At 37.7% G+C, this 20,723-nt stretch overlaps 1 protein-coding gene across 1 annotated transcript in view; it reads right to left on the reverse strand.

Annotated features, from left to right (window-relative positions):
• The window catches only part of LOC127637021 (lamin-B1-like), a 38,662-nt gene that overhangs the window by 9,067 nt on the left and 8,872 nt on the right, over positions 1-20,723 (reverse strand). Inside the window, exons 2-5 of the mRNA XM_052117864.1 lie at positions 18,214-18,370; positions 9,400-9,525; positions 8,690-8,860; positions 8,382-8,507 (exon numbers count right to left, since the gene is read on the reverse strand). Coding sequence (XP_051973824.1) covers positions 8,382-8,507; positions 8,690-8,860; positions 9,400-9,525; positions 18,214-18,370 — 580 coding nt within the window. The remainder of the gene's footprint in view (positions 1-8,381; positions 8,508-8,689; positions 8,861-9,399; positions 9,526-18,213; positions 18,371-20,723) is intronic.

Genomic DNA, 20,723 nt, shown 5'->3' on the forward strand with positions numbered 1-20,723 from the left:
CCTGACACGTGAAAAAAAAGCTGTAGAACAAGAGCGAAAAGCACTTTGTAATTATTTTGGATTCATTGCATATTGCACCGCTCGCTTTGAACGTAGATGTTAAATACACTGCAAATGAGCAACACGACAACTAAAACGCTCCCGTTCTAATCAAGGCACAGACGCGGTGTAAATAATTCATTTATTATGCTGATTAGACAACTTTGTTTTTAATGAGAGCATTCGTGAGAGTGCAGAACATTGTGCGGAGCGTCACTGAGCTCACCTCGAAATGCAGATTTCAAACCTGCAGTGAGTGACCGCAGTTATTGTAATGGGAGTGTTTGTCCTGTTGTTCGAATTCGGTGTACAATTTATTAAAAATGCAATAACAGTTTTGTCATGTTAATAAGTAGGCCAATGTGAATTTGATTTGTACAAAACAGCAATTAAGTCATTCGGCTGAACTGTTCAAAGTGTGTTTTGGAAGTGTACCCATCATAAAGAATATGGCATGAATGGCATATTTCAGAACTCACCGTCATTGTTATCATGTCTGCTCTAATAAGACCCATTTGCCACGCAGCTGGTATTGGTAGATTTAACATTTTCACAAGTCGCACAAATTCTGAAAGCAAATGAATGTTTTTAATATCCAAAGTGCAACCACTGAGGCCAAAAATGATCTAAGGATGATCTTACATGAACAAGATCACCATTGAAGATCTAACAGGATGAATGGTCCCGTCTCTCCACTAAATGTTTTTACTGAATGCAGTAAATTGGTCGATTTAAATCGGCTGTTAATAAGTTTGAATATGCCATATTATTTACTGTACATGGACTAATCATTTAAGCATTAATTTAGCAATAATTACATTTATTCTATACCATAGATATCAATATACAATAAATTTTATTTGCCTTAGGCATTATATTGTATTGTCTTTTTATATTGTTATAATGTTTAAAAGAAACTGAAGTGCAGTTCATATCCACCAATGAAATTTGCTACTCCGAAGAACCACACAGTTGCTTGCTTTGTGAGGTCACGGTAATTTAAGATTTTAAATCGACATTATATCAAGAGCAATAATTGACAATTATAATTTTTGCTAGAATTACGCACCCCTAATCTGAGATGTTTGGGAGTAGTGCTCAAATATTGCACACGCGTGAAAGCTACAAATAGCCATGAGTGTGTGTTAACAGAGCAGCGCCATTCACTGATGCGCTGGAGCTGCGTGCGCATTTTATCCATTTAATTATTCAACACAGCTTTTTGTTTTTTCACAGAGCTATCACACGTCTTCAAGTGGCTTTGAATAAAATGCACGAGTCTTATGAACTACTTTAATGGTGTTTATATGGTTCTTTTATGTCATTTTTGGAGCTTGACAGTAACGAACAAGACTAACACACAATATCGGATTTGAATTGGGCTCTGACCGAAACACGATCCGTTTAAAAACGTCAGTATAGGAGCGGTGCATCCCTAACCAGAACTACTCCACTGCAGAGTGAAGAGATATGCTTAAAAATCTGTTACATCACTCATCTCCAATGCTGCTCCATCTGACGTATACACACATTTTCTCTTCCTTGTGAATCAGTCAATTTCAATGTTATAATATACATAAACATTAAAAATGACATGTCTATATATATTTTCAATAAACATCATAACGGACTCAGCATCAATGTCCTCTCTCTTAGGATTCCTCTGGTAATATTTTCAATGCATTGACAAATTGCACAAAGCCCCAATTTGTAATATCCTGTGGAGACCCTTATCTTTCTATTAAATGTGCTGAATTGTGAAGTCAGAAATGTTTAAGTCCAAGGAGAGGAAGTTTTCATGGCAACCACAAAACACTCCGATTCTCTAAAAAGCCTAGGGTGTCTACTTTCAGATACATACATTTTAACTGTTACATGTGGTCTTAGAGAAATAAAAAACATTTGTCCTCTACAGAAGACAAAAACAATTGACTGGGACTCACTACTTAAAAAGGTAGTAAAGGTCGATTTTTATATCTGCAGAGAAGAACATTATAACCTTAAGTCAGTACATGATTGCGTTATGTCTTGCTGTGACTGATCAATCATTGACTTCAATAAAGTAGACCCGAAAGCTGACGATTTCTCCAGCATCATCCTTTCACTTTCAGGTGAACATGGCTGGCTAGGTACAAAATAAAACTAGTGTAAAAAAGAAAGAAGATTCCCCTTGGGAAGAGCGGCAGTTCATTAAGGGGAAATTAAAAACATCATTAACCTAGTTTCCATCCGCTTTTCGCACTATTTTGTTATCGACGATGTGAAAATAGGTAAAGCAAATTTGGCATCTTCTTCCTGCTTCCATTCAAACGGCCTTTTATCGAAAACAGTTGTGTGCGTGGTGAAGTCATGCCTAAAAAACACTGTGGCATAAGTTTTGTTTTATCGCAAAAGAAATCTGCCATTAAGCCGTTTCCATACAGAAATGTATGTTTATCGCTAACGGTGTACCTTTTGCCTCCCAGATGTCCCTCATTATTTTCCCTGAAGTTTTGGTCAAATGGGGAGAGTATTGACACAATTCATTGAAATTAGCCAGCTTACTGACATTTTAATTTCACAAATAAATGCAAATCAAAAGACAAGGAATTACAATCAAAATGGAGCAGTTGCTCTTCTGACAGGACTGTAATATTGGTCCTGATGTTGCGCCTATCGCAGGTTGCCACCGGTTCCGACCAGAAAGCGAATCGCCATGACCCTGTTCAAGCTGGCATCCTGCACCAAGTAGTGGGTAAACTTTCAGTCTTGGTATAAGGACCATCCATTATTAAAGAAACATTGATGTGGTGTAATATATGATGCATAGAGATGCACCGATTGCAATTTTCTTTCCCGATTTTTTTTGCAAGTGTGAACTGCCAATACCGATTCTTTCCGACTCCGATTATCTTTCTTAGAACTATTATTGACCGCATATACAAACAGCTATTAAAAGAAACATTGATGCTGTGTAATATATGATGCATTATTGATATTCAATAGGCCATTTTGAACTACCATCTAATCAAAAGCGTCGCCATCACAACTGCATTATGTCCCGCATATTTGTCCAGCAACTTCATCTGAAATTAATTTTAGTGTCATAATACAATTTACATTTTCTGAAGAAGCTCAGCAAATGCGATCCGAGGTAAAGAGGGTTAAATTTAAAATATTTCAATGTTCAAAAGCTTGTTTTCTGAAAGTGCATTTCTGCATTGGAAAATTGTTCTGATAGTTTCTAGAACATTCTGAGAATGTCATTCAGCCGACTTTTTTCATCCACAGAACAGGGTAAAGCTAATTTAAGTTTGTGTAAAGAAAAGTATATAGGCCTAACAAAATTATATTTTCATTTGGTAATTTATTTAATTTCATACAGAGAATTTTGAGAATGTTTTAGAATTGGGCTGCAAGTGTTCCAAAAAAACACACTGATGTTTTTCTCCTAGTATTGTGTATTTGTTTTTTTATTTAAAACATCTTTGTCCTCAGAAATTATATGTTTTTTTATATTGTGGGCTAATTCCATGACTGCCATCTATTATTTTGAATGGTGTGGAAAAGCAACTTTAATAAATAAACTGACGTCTACAGCAATTAAATTAAATCGCAAAGAGTGGCCATTCATTTGTTCTCCGTGCACTTGTCCATGACAGGTGCATGATACGAGATATTTCTACCCTCCTGGATGTGTCATGTTTCCATCTAATCAGTGTTGATCTATATGCCATTAAGATCAATCCATAATCACATACAATAAATTGGCTTTCAGTGCTGTATACCTTGTCATTAATATCACAGGCTAAAGATTGGGCTAAACTCTGCCACGTGACACTACATTTTTGTGTAAATGCCAATTTTCTCAACAAAAAGTGTTTCCAAACTAGTTTTTCGCAACATTTGAAGTATCGACAGAGTTTGTGGGAGTTAAACGGAAAAATATTATTTCCATCAGCTTTATTTTGATGTGCCAAAACTTTTTGAAAAGCAACAAATTCTTGGATGGAAACGTAGTTATTGATAGTTTTTCTGTTTTGAGGCTAGATATTTTTAACTGGATTTCAAATCCAAATGTTTTGCATTAAGTGCATTTCTAAAAGTTAGACTAAAGGAAATGCAAATCAACTTTTACCTACATCATGCTAATTATTTTGAAAGAGCCCACCTTGTCATGAGCAGCTGAATGTTCTCTTTGCTTTGGATGGATGGAAACCCAGCAATTGAACAGTTATGTTTAAAAGAAAAACTGTCCTATCACTTTAAAACTACATAATATAGAATTGATATAGTCATTTCAAACACTAATTTAAAGTGTGTATTGTCAGTTTTTTTGTTTTTAAACCTAGACTACAGTGTCACAGAGAATTAAGGCAGTCAAATTAAAATCTGTCAAACTTTATATAAAATGCACATTCGAATGCTATAATAAACATTTACATTTTGAATATGTGCCAAGCACTGATGATCACTTACATTCTCGAGCTAAAACAGGCACAGAAAAATGTATGAAACAGAACTAATGTTTCAAGACTGGTCTTGAATTTCCTTTTAAATTAACACGTGTCTAAAAAAATGCATCGTTGCTGCACAAGATGCTGAAAATTCAGCAAGACACAGCACAACACTCAGACGTCGATCAAAGACATGTTTACATTGAACGCATTCATCTTTTTCTGAGTGAACGGCCCCCCAGAGGTGGAGGTCTCTGGTTGTCTTGACTACGTCTTGCTCTGTAATAAGCATGGACATTGAAACATACAATGAAACAAAGATAAATAGAACAATAAAAATATATACAGAAGATGAAAAAGATAACTAAATAGGATAACATGATGATTGAGATACAATTTTGTACTTCTAAAACATTTATGCAATTTAAAACTACATTTTACATGTATACGATAGAACATTACAAATTCATACTATGTGTATATTGTAGTGGTCGACTGATAATCGCAGAGGCAGATAAATCGGCCTATATTCTGACTTTTTTCATTATCTGCATCGTTCAATATATATTTTCCCGTTTGGCCGATTTGTTTCTTGAGGGTGCTGAGAATCACCTGCTAGCGTGTGAAATGATTGAGACATGTAAATGAGCAATCACAGTTCATTTTGTGCCATCGTGTTTCTACAATAATAGGCCAGTGTGCAACACAGTCTTATTTAAACAGTCTGCATATCAGAGCCATGGCAGATGCGTTTGAGCTCATAATGTTAACCGGTTTCATTCTCCCTCTCTCTCCTCAACAGCTCCCTGTAACCTTTAACTGTCTTGTCTAATGATAAAAAGGCAAATATCAATAAAACGTCAACAAAGATGCATATATCGGAATTCAGTATTAACCCTCTGGGGTCGACGGACACGCCGGCACGTCCTGCTGGATTTTTTCGTCATTACAGCGGAAACATCATCAAATTCTCCATTTTTGGGTATACAGATAAGTGTAAGACATCATTAGAGACTATAAAGTGTCTACTTTTATTTGTGTACACTCACAATAACAACAAAATCTTGTGCTTTTGTAAAATAAAGAAAATAAAAAGGGTGAGCTGTAAGCAGTCTCTGTGTTCACGAGCATATTTCTGAAACACGTCACAAATGAACTGAAACTCCGCAAATACTTATCATACAAACATGAAACATATGTCTAAAGAAAGCTTAAAATGTCTACTTTTAAATAAAACAATTCAAATTTAAAACAAATATTCTCTTGCAATTTTTTTTTTTTTACATTTTATGCATTTGGCAGAAGCTTTTATCCAAAGCGACTTACAGTGCACTTATTACAGGGACAATCCCCCCGGAGCAACCTGGAGTTAAGTGCCTTACTCAAGGACACAATGGTGGTGACTGTGGGGCTCGAACCAGCAACCTTCTGATTAACAGTTATGTGCTTTAGCCCACTACGCCACCACTACTTTTTACTGGCTCCGCTCATTATAGCTAATGTGATCACTCCCACCAGCAGAGCGCGCTATTCATACGCTAATGTGCTGACACGATTTAATCAAAATGGTAAACGGCCCCGACTGTGCCGTAAAAATAAAGTTTGAAAGACAACACGATACACAAGTTAGAAAACTCCTGGATAGTGACGAAGAGTTACAATTTTCCTCAGAAGAAGAGCGGGACTCCGATGAACATTTGTATTTTGAAGAGAGACGTGATCCAGATACAATTTCAGACGAGTAAGTCATTGAGTTTTAATTAGTTGACATGCTATTTTATATAAACATTTTCATATTGTACTAGTGGGACTGTTTCCAGACAGGATTCAGAATATTGAAATATGTCCTAATAAGCAAGATTTAGTTACATGTAAATGCTGCTTCAGCTAAAGCAGGTATTTAAATTGTATGCTGTATGATATAAATATGATATAAAATTATATGAATGTTTAGATTATATTTTAAATAGTGTTTATGCTGCCTCATTATCATCAACAAAGCTTGTGCTTGCAAATATGTGTTAAGGTTAAATGAGTAAAATGCACTTTAGAATATGCTGATTTTCTAATATGGACATATTTAATGATTTCTGAAGTATCATGTGACACTGAAGACTGCAGTAATGATGCTGAAAATTCAGCTTTGATCACAAATTGCATTCTACAATATATTCAAATAGAAAACTGTTCTTTTAAATTGTAAAAATAGTTCAAAATATCACAGTTTTTACTGTGTTTTGGATCAAATAAATGCAGTCTTGGTGAGCAGAAGAGACTTCTTTTAACGGTAGTGTAGGTCTAAAATTATGTAAAGTCTTAATGTAAAGAAAATGTAGAGTCAGATTACTTCTTTTAACTTAAAACTTGATTTTGATCATTAAGTCTCCTCACATTCATTCTCTTTCTCTCACATTCCTCATTGATAGGACCAGGGGAGGGGTCTTTTGTCTCTCATGTGTGAATTACAATCAATATTCATGATAGTTCACGCCTCCTCGCATATGACCTTTCTAACACTAAAAGTGTCTTACAAAAGTTCAATTACTATATTGTTTTGTATGAATGAGTGATCAGGATGGTTTTCACATCATTTTGTAGCAAAAACTCTAGGCTACAAGATCCAGTTCTCAAAAGTCTTGTGGACAAATGTTTATTATGTGTTATATGGCCTTATTTCAATTACTTAAAAAACCATGCATAAACGTTATTTTCTCAAAAATACAAACATGTACACACATGTTGCTCATATATTATTGTAGCCCAGTTTGTGCTGAATACAGTGTTATCAGACTTTAGACATTGTGTTTTTAAGCAACTGAAAAAAGCACAATGTCAAGGCATGTCAAAACTTCTCCAGGGCGCAAAACACCCTCAGACCCCAGAGGGTTAATATGGAAAACAAATCACATCCCTGATGTTGTAAACGCAGTAGAAGCAGACTCTGATCATTGAATTATTGAAAATGAATTCACATCCAGGGTGTAAAGGCTGTATCCTGATTGCCATGCTTATAACTGATATGCCTATGGTTTTCATCCTGACAATAATTGGCTAATAAATATCGGCAGATGAAACATCGGTGCATCCCTAGTGTTGAGCATGTTAAATACAGAGGAGCATGCCTCTTTATTAGCAGCGTCTGCTTGTTCATTTCCTGTGATCTCACAGTGGCCAGTTACCCAGCTTCTGTGTCTTCAGGGCCACAATTTGATTTAAACATTTACAAGAGCTGGGTGGTCATATGAGGAATGCAATCCAGTGCTTAAATTAGAGCATTGGCCTCAGCTGTAAAACATAAGCTTTGAAAAGTGATCATATTCCCCTTTTTGGTGATCACAAATGCAGCAGACAGGAACTCCAAACATTGATCCATTGAAAAATGTATCTGATATTCAGGAGTTGTTGGTAGTCATTTGGATGGGTTAGAGCAGGGGTAGCCAACCCTGCTTTTGAAGAACTACCTTCCTGCAGAGTTTAGATCCAACCCTAATCAAACACAACTGAACCAGCTTATCAAGGTCTTCAGGATTACTTGAAAATGACAGGCAGGTGTGTGGAGCTAAACTCTGCAGGAAGGTAACTCTCCAGGAGCAGGGTTGGTCACCCCTGGGTTAGAGATTTGTTGTCATTCTTAATATTGTGACAGGTCTTTAAGAAAGTTTTGTGGTAAAACTGAAACCAAGATTCTGTTTTGACTGCCAGACAGCACTAAAGGACGTTTAAATCAAGATTGATCATTCCACATTATATTATTATAACATTATGATGTCATTAATGCATCAAATCAAAAGTTCTGAAAATGAAAGTTCCATGAACAAAAGTTCCAACATTCAGAAAAGAGGAATGGAGTGTCTTCAGTGTAACGGTGTAGTAAAGTGTGTGAGCATCCTGCTATAAATTACATACCTCTTTCTGCAGGTTTGCCAGTTGTGCGGCGAGATTCTCCACTCTGAGCGAGGACTCGCGGAGCTCCTCACGGGCCATACTCGCAGAAGAACTGTTCATCTCTGACGACAGACGCACATTCTCCAACTGAAACAATTATGAGATACGCAGACACTTGTACAATGAGGAAGTGAAGACGAGAGTTCACAGGAAGCCAAAGAGGAAATGCAGATGTATTCACACATGCAGATCAGTGTTGACAGAAAATCTCAAACTGTGCTGCTTGAACATATTTATTGTTGATTGTGCTGTAGTGAATGTGAAGTCACCTTGGCAACATATGTCTGCTCCATCTCATCCTTGTACAGTCTGACCTGCTGGTCGTGTTGTTGTCTCATGTCAGTAAGCGCTTGAGCCAGTTTAAACTCGTACTCCATCTGTCGACCAGTGTCCACCTCCACCAGACGAGTCTCATGTCTGTGCCGAGTGTCTTTGATCTCCTGTCAACATCAAAACATACAAGACTTGAAGTCCAAATGAAGCCCCATTTCATGATCAGACAACTGACATATTCAACAAATAAACAATTACACAAAACCATCATAGTCAAACATATCCATATCGAAGGGAATAGTGCTGTAGCAGCTTCTGTGCTGCCACCTGCTGGAGTCTCAAAACACCTGAAAATTCAATACTGGAGTCCATCTACATTCACTGGGCTCAGCGGTAGAGAAGAGCATGTCAACACAGATCATCCTCTCCCTTACACCTTGACAATAATGTGCATATCCAAATAATGTATTGTTTGTTGTCTGTTATGTATTCTAACAGCAGAGTAAAAACAGCACATGTAACTTCTGCTGTCTGCATTGATAGAACATTCAGTAGATATTGTTTTGAATTCAACTAAATTTCAAGAACATATCTGAACTGTTAACCAGCGGTTTTGTAATTCTAACAATAAATTTTTTTTTATGTAATCTTTTCAGTGACAATTTTATGATATGCTAATGCTCAGTGAGATGTGAATGAGACTGACCTCCTCATACATGCTCTTCCTGAAGTCCAGATCCTCCATGAGGCTTTGACAACGGTTCTCCAGATCCACTCGGAGAAGTGTTTCTTCTGACAGCTGCTTCTTAGCAGAACTCAAACTCGCCTCCAGCTGAACACAGAACACACAGCTCTAATCTGTCTTTCAGAGAGAAGACATTTGCTTGTCATGGGTGTACATGTATGAATCACATTTAAAACATCTCTGCTGAATTTAAAATCTTTTACAAAATTAAAGCATTCACCAATATATTTTCTGAAATTACCCTTTTCACACCTCAAATTTATTTTGACAACCTTACCGTACAATAAAATCAAGAAAATGCACATGTGAGCCAAGCACTGACTGTGACCTCAGAACGATCACTAAAAACAACAGGAGACTCATTTTTAGTTAATGAAAACAGTGATGCACCAAAATTAAACTTCAACTTTAAAACTCTCTGCCTTTTATGTTGGCAGAACATTCCAGTAAGAACTTTGAGCTGCACTAAAAACAGAAGTGCTTCACGAGCCGTATGCGCGCATGCAGACGAGAGAGAGAGATATATACATACAGTATATATGCACTTATTAAACGCATCCTTTGAGATTCACTAAATTACTGTAAGACTCAAATGGACTTTAAAGTTGTCAATATGACTGGTGCATTATATTCAAAGCCTTTATGCTTCTTTAATGTCATATTGGAGCTTGGCAGTAACTACTATGACAAACAAAAACATGCATATTATCGGAGCACAAGAAAACTCTTCATTAACGCACAAATAACCAAGACAGCGATGTGCACTTAAATGCCAACATATTCTTTTTCTCCATGTTTGTTATAATATTATTAAGTAATTCTTTCTGCCAAGATTTTCAGCCTTTTTTTCCCCTCTTTCGGCCAGAAACCAAAAATAGCCATTTATGCCATTTTCAGCAAAAAAATGTCTGTGTATCCCTAGTTATAAATGCAGTGCTCCTATACGAAATGCTGAAAAAGTAGCAAGATGTGGCCAAATAGTCAATGATGTCCATCTAGCGCATATTAACATAGAAATTATATATATAAAAAAATAATAATAATAACTGAAATGGCGGATGGACACAAACATGTTCACAGTGAACGCTTCCCTCAAGTGGTGGACTTTGGACATTGCATTTTGCTCTCTTAGCAGCATCTCGGAAGCATTAGCAATGTGACAACTATATAGCGTTAAATGTTGGACAAAACAGCACAAGCGCATAAACACAGCGTGCAAGTGAATTACAACAGTGATAGCACCATGACAAAGTTTGCACGTAAAATTTAAACCTGCAGAACAAAAAATATGATTGTGCACACAAATGAACAACTCGCGAGCAGAAATAACAAAACCTCGAGTCATGATAGGTCTCACACACGCTCGCAGATCTGCACACACACACACGAGTTATTTTCTGCACACGCGCGCTCCGATCTGAACACACACGCATGTTATTTTCTGCACACGCGCGCTCCGATCTGAACACACACGCATGTTAGGGACCTTACATAGTCAACGCATCGGTACGCGTACGCGTCTGAAAGGCTACGTGTCGCTACGCTTCGGCCGCCATTATGCGTCGATGCGTAGCCAAATGTGTCGTCCTAGTTTTTGATACGCGACACACCGATGCACGCAATACTATGCGTTGTCGGTGGGGGCGACATTGCAAGTATTGTACATTAATTCAAGTATATTATGTTTACAGAAGAAGATTTGAATACAATGGCGGGCGAAGAGGAAAAATTATGCAAGCTTATACGCATACATCCGCATTTATATGACAGTTCGTCGCAATTACACTCCAATAAAATAGCGTTGGAAAATGCCTGGAGGGAGGTTGCAACCGCGATGGGAAAGACCGTAGATAAGGTGAAAACGGACTGGAAAAGTGCCCGTGACAAGTTTACTAGGGCGCACAAAAAGTGAATATGACGTGACCCGACTCTACTAATATCACCAGACTCTACTACCCCGTTGTGGGAGCGGTGTATTGCATTTCACGCATCACCCGTGACACGTGCGTCTGCTTGCGTCCACTGTTTAGACTATGAAAGGGAGCGCGTCGCTCACGTCACTCGCGTTGACTATGTAACGGCCCGCACACACGCGCTCCGATCTGAACACAGACGCAAGTTATTTTCTGCACACGCGCGCTCCGATCTGAAAACACGCGAGAGTTATTTTCTGCACACGCGCGCTCCGATCTGAACACACGCGAGAGTTATTTTCTGCACACGCGCGCTCCGATCTGAACACACGCGAGAGTTATTTTCTGCACACGCGCGCTCCGATCTGAACACACGCGAGAGTTATTTTCTGCACACGCGCGCTCCGATCTGAACACACGCGAGAGTTATTTTCTGCACACGCGCGCTCCGATCTGAACACACGCGAGAGTTATTTTCTGCACACGCGAGAGTTATTTTCTGCACACATGCGCAGCTGAAATCTTTACGCACACAAGTTGGTTCCTATTTGCTATGGACTGCTGATCAAATCCTGTATTGATTTGCTGCATCTCGTCGAATCTCCTGATTGGCTGTTGTTGGACGAGGACAGACAGAAAGCGGGACGATTGGAAGTGGATGATGCAGGCAGTAAAGAGGTTATGGTTTCTTTCTAAATTCCTCAATTTCTTGTAGCTGTAAGATGTTTTGTGCGTGTAATATATATATATATATATATATATATGAGAGGCAAGATGACACTAGCTGTGTTTGAATAAAACGAGAGCACGTCCATCCCAAGTGTGATAAGAAACATGGAAGGGCCGGATGAGCGGTCATTATAAAGCCTTGCTACTGACAACGATCGTTATCGGTCGTTATAATGTTGCGACTGACAAATCAGAATAAAACATTTCAGAGAGCCGTTTCATAAGAATCTTAATGTACACTTGATTTCCTAACCTGGCCATATTCTGCTGCGCTTTCCCAGCGCCAAGGGTCCCAGGGCCTGACTGGCTTCCTCTCGGAGCCTGCATTTCATCTTCATAATTAATGTAGAGGCTGATGAGTAGTGGATGGCCCTTGCAGTACCAGTACCACACTAACAAGCTTGGAACTAGGGCTGCAACTAACGATTATTTTGATAATCGATTAATCGGACGATTATTTTTTCGATTAATCAGATAAAGTTTTTTAAATTCAATTTGATTTTTTTTTGTAACAAAATAAAACCCTAAATCAGTGTATTTATGTGTAAAAGTGTACTTTAAAAAGTGCAAAAGCCACACATTGAGTTTTACTAATATAATCTTTAATTTGGACATTTTAAACCTTAAAACACAAAAGCTTGTCCAGTTTTTAAACAGTAAAACTTAAATATCCAAAATATAAATAAACAAAACAAAATATTGAGTTGTGCTCATATAAACTATTAAGCAGCAGATTTAGTTGAAATATCAAAATTATAAATAATAAACAAACAAACAAATGTTACTGTTTTATACAGAGGTAGAATGTAGAAGAAGAGGAAAACTGTCACTGTTCAGTGTTGTTCATACGAACATGTTTCTTATTCACTATTCCAAAACTTTGAATTGGAATGCAAAAATGTCAGCATGTCCACATGCTCCGGGCTGAGGCTGGCTCTCTTTTTGCAAGCTATGTTACCTGCAGCAGAGAACAGACGCTCAGATGGTGTTGAGGTGCTTGGGATACACAAGTAGGATTTAGCTAATTTTGCCAAAGTGGGATATTTATCTTTATTATCTCTCCACCAATCCAAAGGATTTTCTTCCTTGGCTAGGGGCCTCTCAACAAAGTAAGCCATGACTTCATTTCTTATTTGAGTGTTGTGGTCCTCCTCAGCTTTCTCCTCTCTGCTCTCTTCCTCACTGCTGTCTCCAGACTCAAGGAGTGAGTCAATCAAAGATGTTGAAGGTTCAGCTGCGGTTCTTATGGTTGAGGTGGTAATTTGCTGCTGCTGCACCATCTCCCTTCTTGCTGCAAGTGCTTCAGTTTGCAGTTTAGCTTGAACTGTTATAATTTGCTCAGGTGACAGAAATTTCAGTTTTCTGAACCTTGGGTCCAGAGCAGAGGAGAGAATCACAGGATTATCTACCTGATCAAAGAGTGTTTCCTTCCATCTGTTTTGAAGCAGCTCAACTGCTGTGACTTGGAAGGACTTCACTGAAGCTGTATCGTAGGCAGCACCTTCAGTGGACTTCAAGAGCCCTTTCACAAGTGGAGGCAACGAAGAGACTGTTATATATTCCTGCCCACTCATAAAGACAGTGGCACATTCAAACGGCTTAAGAGCAGTGGAAAGCTCTTCAAGCAGACTCCACTGGTCTGGTTTCAAGTCAAGATAGCGTTTGCCTCTGTGAGTGAGGGATGGGTCAGATAGAGTTGCAGTTACAGGCCACCTCTGTTCAATCAGTCTGTTAACCATATAAAATGTACTGTTCCATCTTGTACTTACATCCTGAACAAGCTTATGGTCAGGTGTGCCCATTTGTTTCTGTTTTTCTTTCAGCTTGCTGCAGGCTAGCTCACTTTTTTTGAAATGCTCGACAAGACATCTTGCAGCTCCAACAGCTCTTTGAATGACTGTGTTCTTTAATGCAGCATTAATCACCAACTGCAAGGTGTGGCCAATGCAGCGTATACTGGTCCACCCATGTTTCTCCTCCAGTAATTTTGCAGCAGCCACAACGTTCGCACCATTGTCATGTACAATGGCACAAATTTTCTCAAAAGGGATTTCAAACTTGACTGCTACTTCTTCCAACCACTCTGCAATGTTGGTTGAGGTATGTCTGTCTTCGAGTGGCATGGTGGTAAGGCAGACAGATGTCATCTTCCAGTCATTCCCAATGTAATGGCATGTAATGCCAAGGTAAGCTTCAGTGGCAACACTTGTCCATATATCAGTAGTTAAAGCCATTCTGCTGTTGGTGGTGTTTATAGCACTCTTGATTTTTTGGAATGCCTCCTGGTACTTCCTCTCCATTAATTTTGTGAAGTGGGTCCTTGAGGGAAGAATGTATCCTGGGTTGAGTATGCTGACCATTTTTTTGAATCCTTCATCTTCCACCATTGCCATTGGCCGCATGTCAGTTACCAACATACTAAGTATGACATCTGTTACAATGGCTGCTTGTTGAGGAGTGCATGGGGGATTTCTCCTCTGAACAAATTCACTCATGGTAAGCTGTTTCTTTCTGGAAAAAAAAAAAAACAGCATTTGAGTATGCAAGGAGAAACAATTTATGTTTAAATCAACATTTGCATTGTTTTTAATGATAATTGCTGATGGCAAGTTGACAACCATGATTAATGTAAAAAAAAAATCAGAATTATATAAAAATTTACACAGACATGTTGTTCAGATGTGAAGATATAAACCAAAAACATCTCAAATATATAATTCATTTAATTTTTATGAATTATAAGAATATATTGATAAATTAAATATAGAAAGACTGAAAACAAGCTTGTGAACGTAGTAGAGCTACGCATTTTTTTCCCGACAAAGCCTTTTTAATCGGGTGATTGATGTAGAATAGAATGACTGCTGCACTTGACAGGGCTAAAACGAGCAGAGAGAGCTGAGGCCATGAGAGAGAGAGCCCGGCGGCAGCTCTCTCACGTCTTCAAACAACACGAGCTGTCTTGCTCTCTCTCCTCGCGCATATTAATCAAAATCTATTGACACGATAGTAAAAGGTCAGAAGACCGCAGTTTCACGTGGAGCATTTGGAGATTTTTAGAGATTAGAGACTCTAGGAACAACATCTCAATGAACAAAATCTCAACTAAATTATAAAAGGCCTGTCTCAAATACAAGCCGGTGCAGTTCGACGATTTGGGAAAATAAAAGCCCGGGCTATTATTTGAAGTTTTACGGGTATACCATTTTCACATCTTCATATAATGAGGATACAGTTTTTGCTTACCGTGCTGTTTCACCTTCATCCGTGACACCAACGTGTTTCCTCTTCATGTGTTCGTGCATCACTGTGGTACTTCCATGCCACACAAGCTCAGCTTTGCATAACTTGCAGGTAACGATCTTCTTTGCTGCATTTAATGTAAAATGCTCCCATGCCTTAGATGACTTGGGGCACACTTTTTCTGCCGCCGATTGATTTGTACTCTCTGCCATTTCGCGTGTGACTGTTGTCATGAAAGTGACGTCATCAGTAAACGCTCCCTGTGACGTAAGCAGACCAACTAATCGATAATGACATTCGTTGACAACGATTTTCATAATCGATTATTATCGATTTTATCGATTAGTTGTTGCAGCCCTACTTGGAACTATCTGACATCTTGCCATCTACACTTACCATTTTGTGAAACACTAACGTTCCCTTCAACATTAACGTTAGATGGACCTGCGTTCTCAACAAGTTCACTAAACACCTTGCTGTGTTCTGTATTTCCACCTATTTTCAGAAATTGAGGAATTTAGAAAGAAACCATAACCTCTTTACTGTCTGCCATCATCCGATTCCCAATCTTCCCAGTTCCCTCCTTTGGAAAAATAAAACCCATTATATTAGGATATCACAGTTAGTGAAAGAGAATGATAAGGGTGGCATCAACGCCTTGGAATCAATGTTTGGGGCATTTAAGGGTAAATGGTTGAAATCATACTTCTCACAACCTTACTCTGTGATTTCACATGCCTAGATCTCTATTTAGGGTTAGGTGGGTTTGAATTTCTTTTAAAATGTGATTTTGAGGTAACTAAGATTCCTATTAAATTATCAAACTTCCAGAAACCACTTCTCCAATACTGTAAAATTATATTTACCCACAACTTTTTTCCCATGGATCCACCCTATGGACCCTATATAACAGGGTCATTACAATTAATAAGAAATCGTTGTTTAAAAGTGATTGGTATGAGATGTGTCTTGTGTTTGTGAATGATTTATTAGAAACTTCTTGGAACATATTGCCTTTTTGCTCAAGTATAATCTTAACCGCACTTATAGAGAATATAATATGATGTGTGAAGCAATACCGTTATTACAGTTAATCCAAAACACATTGATGTATGTGAGAATAAGACTTTCACCAACCTTACAAAATCTAGTAATTAATGTAATTTGCATTACAGTAAATGTAATAAATGTATTAATGATTTTTGAAATCTAGAACGTGTTTGGATTATTAGAGGATTGTGTGTACAAGTTCCAAATATGAATGCCTTGTCCATAGATAAACCACATTTCAAATTCATCAAATGGCCCATTTCCCCTAAAGTCAAAGAGACTCACTTTAAAATAATTTATAAAATATATCCGGTTGCTGACTTTCTTAGAAAGAGGTTTAAATTTGAAGTAGATCCCTGTGTATTTTGTGAGGCAGCTGATGAGACTCTGGAACACTTGTTCTTTGTATGTCCTATGGGCAAAAGCTTCTGGTCTGATTTACATAATTGGCTGTCATTTAAGATTGATGACATCCTGATGTTTGACTTATCACACATTCTCTTTTATATGGATCATGTAGACTCATCCCTATCTGATTTGGTTAATACGATTGTTCTCATGTGTAAATATCATATTCATTGTAGTAAGTGGAGAAATTTGAAGCTGCCTTTTTCATGGTTTATGAACGATTATATATTGTATTTTCCTCACTAAATAAGTCTAGTAAAATTGCAAGAAAGATGTGTAGTGATATATCCAGACAATTGTTTCGATAAATATCCACTTGTATGCCATTTGTAAAGGATGCTTTTAATTTTTTCTTTAATATTAATTTTTTCTCTAGAATTTGCTCTCGAGACTCTTTTTTAAAAACGAATACCCCCTTGTTGTTTGCTTTTTGTTGTTCAGTATAGTGTAGGGGATGCTTTTCTTTAATTTACACTGACAATAATTGTATTGTTCCTATTGATGTACATTTCTTATTTCTCCCCTACGAGAGTTTTGTATGTTTTTTTCTTGTCAAAAAAAAAAAAAAAAAAAAGCAAAGTTCCATCTTTCTGTCTGTCCTCATCCAACAACAGCCAATCACGAGATTCGAAGAGATGCAGCCAATCAATACAGGATTTGGTCAGCAGCCAATAGCATTTGTTAAAGGATTGGGCCCCGCCCCGAGTGTCAAAACCGACTTGTGTGTGCAAAGATTTCAGCTGCGCCTGTGCAGAAAATAACTTGCGCATGTGTTCAGATCTGCGCACGTGTTTGGGACTCATTATTACTCGCGGTTTTGTCATTTCTGCTCGCGAGTTCTTAATTTGTGTGCACAATCATATTTTTTGTGCTCGAGTTTGGTATTTGCACGAACCGTGTCATTGTGCTAACACTGTTGTAATTCACTTGCATGCCGTGTTTATGCGCTTGCGCTGTTTTGTCCAAAATTTAACGCCATAAAACTAACTCATGCACTTCCATCTGTGAATATAACTACCCTTCATACAACTGTATTGAAAACCACTGCGGAAGGCTGAGTACCGTGGCATCAGTATGCAGTACAACACTAAGTTAATATAGAACAGTCTTTTGATGTTTTTTCCGTTTTCATATTTTTCCCTTAAGATTTGAGAATAAAAACTAGCTAAATCTTTCATTTAAAACTAGCTAAATCGAAATCTTTAGTTTCAAATGGAATGCACTTTTGTCTCTGTTCTTTGGGTTTATGTATTTGTTGTGCCCTCTAGTGGACTTAGGAGACAACATTGATTTAACAATTAACACAATATTAACCATTTTGCTTAATTGCACTGGTCTTAAATTCAAAAATTCAATTGAATTTTGGAAATATTGGAATTGCACACACTGTTCCTCACTATCAGTTTGAGATGTTAAATGTGTTGTTTTGTACCTCTTGCACTTGTATCTGCAGATCAGCGAGTGTGATCTCCAGTGATTTCCTCTCTGATACAGCAGTGTTCAGCGCAGCTTCTTTAGAGTTCAGCAGAGCTTCTAGTTCCTTCAGTCTAGCATGAGAGCCGGACAGATCTGCATCTTTCTTAGAATAACTGACATACACACAAAGCAACATTATGAGCGCATCATCATCATCATCATCATCATCATCATCAGACGGATGTAAAGAACACAGAGTAAACCTAAAGGAGTTCAGCTGAGTAAAGAGACATCAGCAAACATACACAAATATCAGTAAAGTTCTGTGTTAATATCACATGGGGTTTCTATCTGTTACAGGGGTCAAAAGTGCTGGTCGATACCAAAATAAAAAGCTGTAATGATACCAGTCGTTCTGCAGTACAGAGTACCGATTCAGTATCATTGCCCGTGTGCTGTCTGGCAGACAGGTGAATTCACAATTCAAAAATGATGTCAAAATGCCCATTAACCTGTTGATACGCACCCCCTTTTTGAGCACAACCCATGAAAATGACATACCTGAACTTAAAGGGGTCATGACATGGGTTTTTTTATTGTATTATTATGTTCCCTTAGGTGCAATTATAGTATTAATATATTTTTTTTTAAGAAAAACTTTTAAAATCTAGTGATTTATGACCTTTTCCCACCCTGTTTCTCATCCTCTGATTCAAACAGTCTGTTTTGGGGGCGTTTTCCATTTAAGACTTCAGTGTTAACGCCCACTGTTATGATTGGCTAACGTCAGTGCCTATGTATCAATTATTGACGCTCCAGCCAGAACAATATGCAAGTAAACTAAGTAAAAACACTGTGATTATTCATAATGAATGAAATTGCGCTTTAAAAAGTAGTTTAAAGTTTAAAATAGATTACTTACAGTTTGCGTCGTCGTTGTTCCCAGAATAGTCGGCACGGACTTATCTTTGAGCAACAGTTTTCTGGCAAAGCCAGCATCATATTGAGATTTGTTCTCAAAACAGTCATCCTTAAAATGTACAGAACAAGCGCTTAAGTTAACACTGCCGTGACTGGGACGTCCGCAAAAAATAAACTGCATCCATTTTTCCCTGACGTCTGGATCTTTCGGCAGCTTATTCAGAGGTTTTGTTTGACCACAGCCAGGAACAGCACATCTGTGTGGCATCGTAATTTTCCTGTGCACAAGTAGTCTCTGTCAGAGCTCGCTGTCCATCGACTGAACACTTGTGAGGCGACAGCGATACTGAAATGAGCGTAGTTGTCTTGGCGCTTAAAGCGTAGTTATCTTGTGCTGGAGGCGGTCATATGCAAACGCTGGTACGTCACTTCTAACCATCACGTCACTTCTAACCATGAATCCAGAACGAGCTGTATTTTGAGCTTGATTAAATAAATGATTCGTTTAGAATGGGGAGGACGTCTTAAAATATTAAACTTGCAGGACGTTTTAATGATACAAAGACCTCTTATATACCAAAAGATCAAGGCAAATTTGGTTTCTCATGTCATGACCCCTTTAAATGGTTGTATTTACTGGACCCTTTGGAGTATGGACACATACATATTTGAAAGAAGACACTTTGGCCTTTATTTCCAAATTATTTCAGAATTAATATATGTTGTTATTTTTTAAAGTTAGAGAAGCTGAACTTTACAGTATTGGAAATAAATTGTGCTGATCATATTTTATAAGTTAAAATATTTAACAAGTTTTTAAAATCTCAAAGCCACGAGTCTAAAAGACGTTATGTTTCAAATTTGAAGATGATCTAACAAATAATGAGGTTTCTGCAGCTTTTTTCTCTGTAAAAATAGCTGGAAGCATACAAAGTCAAATAAATGTATTAATAAAACTACACCACATTTTTAAAAATAGACTTGAGACAGGCTGGTTTTGTTTATGAGACTCTAATATATAAAGATAATATACAGTTTTACAACATGAATGCTGCTCAGATTGCAGTTTCTTGAAGAACGATGATGAAGGGTAATTCTTTCAGGAGAGATCTCATGTAAACAATGGAGAATATATCAATATTTCTCAAATGTATCACTTTTATGGACAAAAAGTGCTATTGGATGTTTTTCAATGAACGCTTGTCCATGGACGATTGACCCAAGTGTGTTGAACTGGATTCATCTGCCGATCGTGTTTTCATAACAAAGGTATGAAGTCCCATTTTGATATTGAATGTTTTCATTTGTACTCCTGACACAAATAACTCAATTGCTGTTTCTGGAACATTGCTATCATGAAACAGAGATCGGATACCGCGTGCAGGCGATAGCGTATCAACAGGTTAAGATGAGATATAACAGTCAGTTATGTCTAAAGTGAACACTGCAGCCTAGCACATTTTTACTTTGGTATTCAGATTAGTATTGTGAAATTTTAGTGGTACCAACTGAATTTTATTATGGTGACAAAACTCATGTGAGCTCCTTATTAAAGTCCCGGGCATTTAAGATTTAGTCTTGCAAAAATGAAAACACACAGCCTCT

This window comes from Xyrauchen texanus, chromosome 44, assembly GCF_025860055.1.
Source record: "Xyrauchen texanus isolate HMW12.3.18 chromosome 44, RBS_HiC_50CHRs, whole genome shotgun sequence".
In the NCBI taxonomy this organism is placed as follows: domain Eukaryota; kingdom Metazoa; phylum Chordata; class Actinopteri; order Cypriniformes; family Catostomidae; genus Xyrauchen; species Xyrauchen texanus.